Consider the following 9,877-nt stretch of genomic DNA (forward strand, 5'->3'; position numbering starts at 1 on the left):
GGATGCTTCAAAAGGAGTAGCTGAATACGCTGTTCGTTTTCGTGAAGCCGCTCGCCGTGCGAAGTTTACCGCTCAAGAACCGCTTGCGAAATTGTTTTACCTGGGATTGATTCCTGAACTTCGCCCGCTTTGCCGAGTTGATCTTCATGGTGCCGATTTTACCGAACTTGATGCAATTGTGCAATTCACGCTCACTGAAGAACGAAAATTGCAAGCTCGCGGGCAGGGTCAAACTCGTGCGGCTCTTCACTATGCTGCTGCCGCTTCCACGAAAATTAAGCACCGCTTTCACCCGACAGGATGGTCCGAAATCTTCCGGCAAACGAAATACTGAGCCGCAACCGTGGCGCGATGTGGTTGCGAAGCGCGTCAGGGCGGAGCATCCTCCGGCTACTGAAACTACCGTGGCGGCTGGAACTTCGAGCAATGTCATGAATTCTGTTCGCCCGCCAGCGTGTCCCGTTGCGCCTACCGGACCACCGCCTACGTTCCCTGGAGCCCCTGCACCGACACCCCCACGACCTCCGTCTTCCGATGCCAATGTGTCAGTCATGCAGGCTGCTCTGAACAGGCCGAACGAACCGTCACGGACTCCGAATCCTCTCCGTCTAGGCACATTTCTTACGAATTGGGAGAAATACCAGTGGATGCAGCAGGGGAAATGCTACCGCTGCGGAATCCAAAATGATCATATCAGTGCACGTTGTCCGAATCCGTTGGTGACGCCGGATATGTTTCACCGGCCGGAGAACCGTTAGGGTGTGTTCACATGTAGTCCAATTGAGAGTCTGATTGGGAGTCCGATTCGGGGCGGCTTTCTGAATTGTGTTCACATACGATTGCGGCCACCGCGCGAGGTGCCACCGCGCCCAGCTGAAGCTCCGCGGCTACGCCCCATCACCCAAGGCAAGCCAGCATTATCTAGGAACGGAACAGTATAAGTATCGTTTCTATGGCGACTAGGGGGGCGGCTTTTCAAAGCCGAAAAGGGGCGAGGCCCCGGTGCAGCCACTTGCAGCCCGTATGTACGGCATAAGACTGCAAGCACATGAACGCCGTTATGTTTAGGGCACACACTTGTTGTTATGAACAACAGCTTTGAGATAGTATGCCGGCGGGGACACGGGCGGCAAGGCGGCCGGCGGATGGGGGCTGCCGACATGGCCCGCTGCGGGGGCTGGCACCTCCGCCTGCGCAACGGCCCGACCTGGACCATGGAAAGCCATCTTTGTCGCGCTCCGATGCAGCTGCAATTTCTCCTTTGGCAGGTTGACACAGTACAGATATAGCTTCTACATGCAATCTTTTGCAGAGCGACATATGTAGCTGTTTGTCAAACTCGCACCCCTGGAAAGCTATCTTCGCGCTCCGATTTATCTGCTATTTCTCCTTTGGCATTTCGTTATAGAATGCTTATAGCTTCCATATTAAACCTTTTGCGGAGCGTGATATGTAAATTTATGTTTAACCCGCAGCCATGGAAAGCCATCTTTGTCGCGCTCCGATTTATCTGGAATGTCTCCTTTGGCCGGTGAATGTAGAATGCATATAGCTTCTACATGCAATCTTTTGCGGAGCGAGATATGTAACTGTTTGTCAAACTCGCACCCCTGGAAAGCTATCTTCGCGCTCCGATTTATCTGCAATTTCTCCTTTGGCATTTCGTTATAGAATGCTTATAGCTTCCATATTAAACCTTTTGCGGAGCGTGATATGTAAATTTATGTTTACCTCGCAGCCATGGAAAGCTATCTTCGCGCTCCGATTTATCTGGAATGTCTCCTTTGACATTTCAATATAGAATGGATATAGCATTCAAATGCTATTTTTTGCGGGGCGAGATATGTATGCCACTGACTGACTGACTGACTGACTGACTGACTGACTGACAGGGGTGAACCCCGGGGGCTCGGCCCCCCGAAGGCGCTTCGCGCCCGGGGCCTCGCCCAAAAATTATCACCAGGCTTGTACATACATAGCTGCAGGAGTTCGTGAAAAATGCTCGGTGCGCTTTGCGTGAATTAACAATTGGAAAATGTTCCTATAGTATTGTAATGGTAATTATGAGAAACGGTTTGTTAAACAACTTTGTTTTGAGAAAGAAAACTGTGAATCACGTCGAATCATACCCGAAGAGGCCCCCCCGGACCCCAATTCCGATTCGGGTCCAATCAGGTCCAATTCAGAGTCCAATTCGCATGAATCAACCCTGATTCGCCCACATGTGAACACGTCCTTAGGAATTTGCCCAGTCGTGTTCATGTGGCATGTGTACTGGGAACACGAATTTGTAAATTCCTAACAGTTCTCTGGCTGGCAAAACATATCCGGCGTCACCAACGGATTCGGACAACGTGCACTGATATGATCATTCTGGACGCCGCAGCGGTAGCATTTCCCCTGCTGCATCCACTGGTATTTCTCCCAATTCGTAAGAAATGTGCCTAGACGGAGAGGATTCGGAGTCCGTGACGGTTCGTTCGGCCTGTTCAGAGCAGCCTGCATGACTGACACATTGGCATCGGATTCCGGGGAACGTAGGCGGTGGTCCGGTAGGCTCAACGGGACACGCTGGCGGGCGAACAGAATTCATGACGTTGCTCGAAGTTCCAGCCATTCCAAAATGATCATATCAGTGCACGTTGTCCGAATCCGTTGGTGACGCCGGATATGTTTCACCGGCCGGAGAACCGTTAGGAATTTGCCCAGTCGTGTTCGTGTGGCATGCGTAATGGGAACACGAATTTGTATGATTACCGAATTGTCGATTACGAGTTGTTGCGACAACTATAGAGTCGAATTGGGCGAACGTTCTCTTTGGACGCTGCTGTGAACGACGACGGGAGTAATGCCGTTTGTAAGACGTTTGCTTCACGGACTCGATCTTTTCTCAATTCCGATTGCTCGGGCCACACTATCTGGATGAATCTTCCAACGAAACTATTATCCGTTTTCCTCCGTCATTACCAACGTTGCAAGAGTCACGATCCAAGCATATCGTCTTGTATTCTGATTCCAACTGAACAGAAGAGAATACGTCCCTATCTGAAAGACATGACGCGACTTATGATCTTACCGTCTGGAACTCAGTTGTACCGTTCGTATCGGGTTGGTTGTCCAGATCCTCCGCCTGAAACGAGCAGTTATGAAATTTGGTGGGATCCACCTAAAGGAAAACCGATTGAGCCGAAATGTTCTATAACCGAAACCGATAACCAGTTACATTTATTTGCTGGACGCCTTTGTGCTAATGCTGTACGAGTTCTTCCGGACACTGGCGCTACGCACTGCTTCGTTTCTCAGCTTATGGCTACCAAACTCGGCTTGCGGATTTTGCCTACACCGCTTGCTCCGGTGCGCCTAGCAGACCAGTCGACCGTACCTATTCTCGGTGAGTGTCAAGCTCGTTTGCGCCTTGGTAGTTTTGGTACCGATATCCGTTTGCTCGTTTTATCGGCTTTAACCGTATCTGCGGATGTGATTCTTGGCACGAACTTCCTAACCCGTTATGACGCGCAATTAAGGCCTGCGCGTAGCGAACTGAGTTTATTACGGCCAACCGGTGAGGGATGTACGTTGCGAGCGTTGCACGCCCCGTTACCTTCCGTTTCCCACTCACCGAAACCCGAATTTCTGTTGTTGGAAAGAGCGCCAGCTCGCACGTCTGTGGTATCCGCGGAGCGCGCGTTTAGAGACCTTTTCGAGTCGCCCGGCTCACGTGGGCTGCTGGTTGTCGTTAAACCGTTAAACGAATCTACTGCACATCCTCCGACCAGCCCCACTTCTCAGGTCAATTCTCTCGAACTTCCACCTGAAATCGAAATGAACCGAACCTTAGCAACAATCTTGCATGTTTATGCGGATGTGTTCGCTCCGATCTCCGGGCTACCTCCTGATCGTGGGGTACATGGGGTCCGAAACTGGCCACTACCTAAGGACCTAAGTGAGTTGCGCGCCTTTGTTGGCCTTGCGAACTATTTCCGACGATTTATCCGAAATTTTGCGTCTTTGGCAGCACCACTTACGGACCTCTTTTGCAAACCGCGCCTCCCGGATGAGTGGCCACCTCAGGCGCTGGCCGCGTTTCAATCCATTAAAGAATGCCTGTCAACCGATGTCTTACTGAATTACCCGGATTTCTCGACACCGTTTGAGCTTGTGTCCGACGCATCGCTCAACGGAACCGGTGCCGTACTGTTGCAAGACGGTCGTCCGATTGCTTTCACGAGTAAGAAGTTTTCCGCTGCCGAACGCAACTACTCTACCGGTGAACAGGAACTGTTGGGCGTTGTGAATGCTTTACGCGAGTGGCGATGTTACTTGCAAAGCAACATCCCCTTTACCCTCGTTACCGATCATCATCCGCTTACGTATCTGAAAACGCAAGCTGATCTGAGCCGACGGCAGGCACGCTGGGTTGAATTCCTCGAGCAATTTACGTTTGAATGGGTCTACCGACCTGGAAAACTCAACGTTGTTGCCGATGCTCTTTCTCGACATCCGAATCTGGCCACGATTCTCTGTGCGGTTCCTCCCAGAGACATACTTCACAGGCCTGTAGGATTGCACTACACTACAACAGATCCGTTCCTTTGTTCAGAGGGGGACGAGTGTAGTACCTGTCGTACAGTACGGAACACACTGAAAAAGTGAAGTCCCCTCTAGGACCTTAACGACCCCGGCGGGCGCGTATTGATGAGCAAGGGGAGAAGGGTTGGGAGTCGCTATCGGTCACCAGAATTACTTTATTTTTCTGGTTGTTCATCGTCATAATGTTGGTGGCAGCACGAGGTAATCGCCCTGACGCTAGCCTAGCTCTGACAGGTCACCTTCCACGAGCGCGATCTCCTTGCGGTGGCCCCGCCGGTGTACCACCTTATAAGCCACGGGCCGCAACACACAGGGGTATATGTGTGTGTGGGGGGGGGGAGGGAAAGACGAATGACGAACAAGAGAAACTGGTGCCAAGTGAGACTGATGCACCAGAAGTAAGGAAGCAAAAACTAGCCAGTCACGGTTCGTATGTGGGTGTGTGTGGGGGGGGGGAAACGCCTACAGCGACCTCACCAGCACAACCACCACTACCTCTCCACTCTCAAAGCCCCGAATAACATTAATCTGTTGGAACCCCGATAACACACATACATACACACACACACGCACGTAACACGGCGCCACGCCATTCCTACTGATTGGACGCCGAGGGCACTGTGCAGCCCTACTCAACTCCCAACGTCGGCAGGATCACCAACCAGAAGCACAACCACCAACCACCAACGGCCACAGCCAGATCAACCAACTCCTAACCCAACTGCCACTAACAGCAAAAAGCGATCTAAACCACCTGCCCACCTACCTAGACGTACCTGCCTACGACAAGGAAAGGAAACTGCAGAAGGAGAAGGGCCCCCAACTTTCCAGACGCCATTCTTTTCCAGCTCTCTCTCTAGGGGGGTGGACAAATAAAAAGCCCTAACGATAGCCCACGATAGACAGACAGACAGACAGATGGACAAACAGTCCTCGAGAGCGGTTTACTTCTTGATTTGGAAGTATTTCTTGGGAATGCCGTACTGCTGCATGATGAAATCCGCCACGGGCTCCAGGAAGGAGCCCTGAAGTACCACCTGAAGGCGGGGTTGGCGGGGTGAGTGGTGGGTGTTTTTTGGGGGCGCAAAGAGGAGAGTCGTACGCAAGAAACATGTGTACACATGTGGATGTGTGCGTCGGTGTCGGTGTTGTGTGGAAGGGATATATGGGAGGAGGGTTGGATGTGTCGTGTGGGGGCTTTGGGTGAATGGGGAGTTCCGGGTTTGTGTCTGTATGTGTGTCTGTATGTATGTGAGGTAATGATTTGAGGGAAAGAGAGGGGCCGGCCCTCCAGGTGACCCAGGGGACCCACCAAACCCTCAAACCCCCAATGGTCGCTGTCATCTTCCACCACCACCCGGTGCCCTCTTCCCCCCCAGACGCCTTGCTCCCCAACAGCAACCTCCCCAGGTGCCGCCAAGGCTCCCTCCAAAGCCGCTTCGCAGCCTGTCCTCTCCCCCCCCCGCCCTCATTGACCCCCCCGCCTCCCCCGCCCGGTCTACTCCCTCCCCCTGGTCCTCCCCCGCCCAACTCCTTGACACACACCCGCGCTGACGGGGCCGGGGGAAGGGGGAGGCGGGAGGGGGAAAGGGGGAGGGGCAGGGAAGATAGATGGCTGCGGCTAATTACATCCCCCCACCCGCAGAAACTCGTTTTGCAATCTAGCTAGTTGGCCACTTCGGCCCGATGACTACTTCCCAAGGCACTATTGGTCAGTTATTTACAACTATATTTCTGATGCAATATATGTGTCTAATCTAACCCTGGAGTATCCGTCTATTTCCCTTCAGTCGTCAGTGGCTCCTCGTACCCCCCTCCCCTCCTCTCACCTCGTGCCCCGCCCCCTTCCCGGGCAGCTCCACCACGCTGGTCGAACATGCGAACTTGCGCTGACACTCCGCAGCCACCTTGGAGGGACAGATACACAGACAGACACACAGACAGACACACAGACACCGACATATAGACACCGACAGCACCGGACCGGGAGAGAGGAATCAGAACGGGGAAGCGAGGGAGACGGGCGCATCTGGGCGGGAAAAACACCGTGCCGCCCACCGCATGTGTATGTCCGTGAAACGTGTGCACGGGGTTACTGCGTGGTGCGAGAGAGCGCATATGTGTCTGCTTTTCCATAACGGTGATTATAACGACGGATATACGGACAGACGGATGGACGGACAGACGGATGGACGGACAGACAGACAGGCGAACACGAAGAGACGGCCCTCCCCGCCTCACCTGTTCAATATCCACAAGGAAAGGCTCCAGTCCCATTACCTTGGTGACCCGCTTGTTGCCCTGACGCTTCTCCGTACTGATCTGTACGGCAGGCAGCTGGCCCTTGCGTACGACCTACGGGGTGCCAAAGGACCCAGGCGGACACCGCACAACATGAAGACCTCCCAACCCCCGCGACCACAGAACCTCGAATCTCATCTCTCGCAGCGCAATCAGAAGGCTCCAGATCTCCGCGTCCGATCGCACGAGATGCACCCTATCCTGCCGTACGTTCCATCAGTACGGTGATCGGTGGGTGTGTGGTTCATCCTACCACTATCACTATCGCCCATCCTGCCAGACAACAATCGAAACGTGCGTCCCCCTCCCCCTTCCCCCCTCCCCCTCCCCCTCGCCCCGCCCCCTCCCCCTCGCCCCTTCCCCCCTCCCCCTCCCCCCTCCCCCCCCCCACCTGTTGCTGCCCCCTGGTAATCCGGCACTGCAGGTGCATCCGCCGCATGAGGGACTCTCGGAGGTCGGACTTGGCCAGGTGGGTGGGGTACAGCTCGCCCTTCTTGATAAGGCCCTGCGGGTGGGGCGGGCGGAGGGGGGTACGACGAAGCACAGACGATTGACGAGAAGGAAAGACGCTAAGACGGGGGGGGAAGGTAAACATGTGCGAGAAAGTGGGACGTGAACTGCTGCCGGTGTCGGAGGGGGGAGGGGATCGCCGCGGGGTACTGTAGTCGCACGGTAGAAAGGGAAACGTGGGAGGGAGAGCTCTCGGGGAATACGAGGGAGGGGCGTGAAAGGGGGCAGGAGGCGTACGGGCAGGAGGACATGATGACGTCAACGGAGTAAGGGGGGAGCAAGTTGAGAGAGTCGTTGCTCGCCGCTTTCGGAGCCCTTTTTATTAGGTGACGCCATCACCAATCCAGTGATGCGAGGTGTGCGGGAGGAGACAAGCGACCAGAAGCGCCGTCCAGCTCCTTTCTCCCATTATTCATCTCTTTCCCCAACCTTGCAATTCCTCCTCTCCGGTTTGCCACTTTCTTAATGTCTCTTTGAATTGTTCTCCATTTCCTCCTCAACACCCCTCCAACTCGCACCTCCGCCGCCTCCATCTCCTCCTCACATTCTTCCACGCACCTGCCAAAGGGTGCCCCTTGTCCAGTTCTTACCTGACTGACTGACTGACTGACTGACTGTCTGACTGACGCACTTGCTCAGCTATACATCCCCAGCCTCTCACCACGTACCCTCGTCCCTTCCCCCCTCCGTCTCCTCGTCCCCTGCTCATGCGCACCTTGAACAACGCATCACACAATGTGGCATTGAGTACAATGGTCCGGTTGTCCGGTGCGCCCTGCTCCAGACCCGCAACCTTAACGAACGCGAACGCCGCCTCGGCCGCCTCGGCCGCAGTGTACAGCGCCTCCGGGCTGTTGGCGATGATGGTGGTGGAAGGCGGTAATCAGGCACGGAGGTGTGCGGAGGCGTTACAGAGTTAGGGGATAAACGCGGAGAGGTGTGGCGGGGGGTGGGAGCAGGAGGTGAGTAAAGCAGGGTCCGGCGAGGAGGAAAGGACGAGCGCAGCAGCAAGAGCAGCAGCAGCAGCAGCAGCAGCAGCAGGGTAATAAGCGGGCAACAGAGCACCAAACCGAGGCCAAAACCAAGCGCCAATAGCGCCAGGAGGGAAACCATCAACCGTTAACCATCAACCGAACCGCTTCGGAAGAACTTACTTGAGTCCCGCTTCCTCAAACACCGGCCTGAGCTCTTTACCCGGCTTGTACACCTCCTCAATCAACAACTCCAAGGAGGAGGCGGAGGACGAGGGGCCAGCTGCAGCGCCGGCGGCAGAGGCCGCCGTCCCGAGCCCAGCTTCTGCCGTACTGTTGGACGCCCCCGCGGCGGCAGTGGCGCTGGCCTTGTACGGCCTTTTCCGTACATCGGTTCGTCGTGGTTGGAGGCGCAACCGCAGGAGAGAGTGGGGGGCGACCGGGGGCCCCAGCGGGGGGGGGTCGTATCGTGTCAGTGCGAACTGCGAAAACAGGTCAGCTGGCGAAGTCGAAAGTATTATTTGGAAATGAGTGAGCACGGATGCATGGATGGATAAATGGATGGACGCACATACACAAAAACAGCATACGCACCTGTAATCGGTGTAGATCGGTGAGTTGCGGTTTACGCTCGTCACAATCATGTCGCCCGAGTGTTTGTCCTCCTTGACTGTCAACAAGCCCTGCTTGCCGTACGACTGCCGTACCAGACACAACAGGATTACGCAGCAGCAGCAGTAGCATTAACAAAGCAGCAGCAGTAGCAGGAGGGAGAACAGAAGCAGAGAGAGGGGTTGCAGGGTGGCGGGGGTCACATATCGCTCCAAAACAGAGGTGTGTGTCCTCACGACGGCCATGCCAGTGGCCGCAGTGGTGCTAGCACGCACAAGGGGATTGCCACGGAGTCCTGACACCCAGGGAGATGATATCACCGTATGGAGATGATGTCACCGTATGGAGATGATATCACTGTATTTGATACGAGGATGCAACTGGACCTTGTAAGGGACAGCGCTTCCTACTGGCGGAGGGGCCGGGCGGGACGGACTCCACCCAGGAACAAGCGCGACAGAGCTAGGTGGCACCCGGAGTGATGTGTCCAACACTCGCGCACAACAGCAGCAACCGGCAACCCAGAAGCTCATTTGTTTTCATGTCTTAAAAGAAACCGCAAATAAAGCATGTCCAATACCTACCGCCTGCATGATAATCCGTAACATCTGCACCATATGCCGTACAATTTGTGCCGTACCTCCGTACCTGCAGGAACTTGGACATCTTTTTATGTTTCGACTTTTTCACGTCCAGCGTGCTGCCCGCGGGTCGAACTGGCAACATGTGCTGATTCCACAAGATAGAGGAGTTGAGGGGCAGGTCTACGATACAACGCACCGGCGTTGCGGGAGGGGAAAGGGTTTTGAGAGGGAGGTGAGAGGGAGGCGAGAGGGAAGCCATATGCAAGAATTTTACACTAAACCTAGTTTTTCGTGAGATGCGAAAGAGAC

General features: G+C 54.7%; 1 protein-coding gene across 1 annotated transcript in view; it reads right to left on the reverse strand.

The window, feature by feature from the left end:
- Positions 1-5,534: 5,534 nt before the first annotated feature.
- Positions 5,535-9,877, reverse strand: part of VOLCADRAFT_56991 (uncharacterized protein) — a gene marked incomplete at both ends in the record, with an annotated part of 8,159 nt that continues 3,816 nt past the window's right edge. The window contains 8 exons of the mRNA XM_002947445.1: positions 5,535-5,627; positions 6,420-6,497; positions 6,832-6,945; positions 7,283-7,396; positions 8,117-8,252; positions 8,556-8,705; positions 8,967-9,070; positions 9,633-9,748. Coding sequence (XP_002947491.1) covers positions 5,535-5,627; positions 6,420-6,497; positions 6,832-6,945; positions 7,283-7,396; positions 8,117-8,252; positions 8,556-8,705; positions 8,967-9,070; positions 9,633-9,748 — 905 coding nt within the window. The remainder of the gene's footprint in view (positions 5,628-6,419; positions 6,498-6,831; positions 6,946-7,282; positions 7,397-8,116; positions 8,253-8,555; positions 8,706-8,966; positions 9,071-9,632; positions 9,749-9,877) is intronic.

Source organism: Volvox carteri (genome assembly GCF_000143455.1).
Source record: "Volvox carteri f. nagariensis unplaced genomic scaffold VOLCAscaffold_6, whole genome shotgun sequence".
Classification (NCBI taxonomy): domain Eukaryota; kingdom Viridiplantae; phylum Chlorophyta; class Chlorophyceae; order Chlamydomonadales; family Volvocaceae; genus Volvox; species Volvox carteri.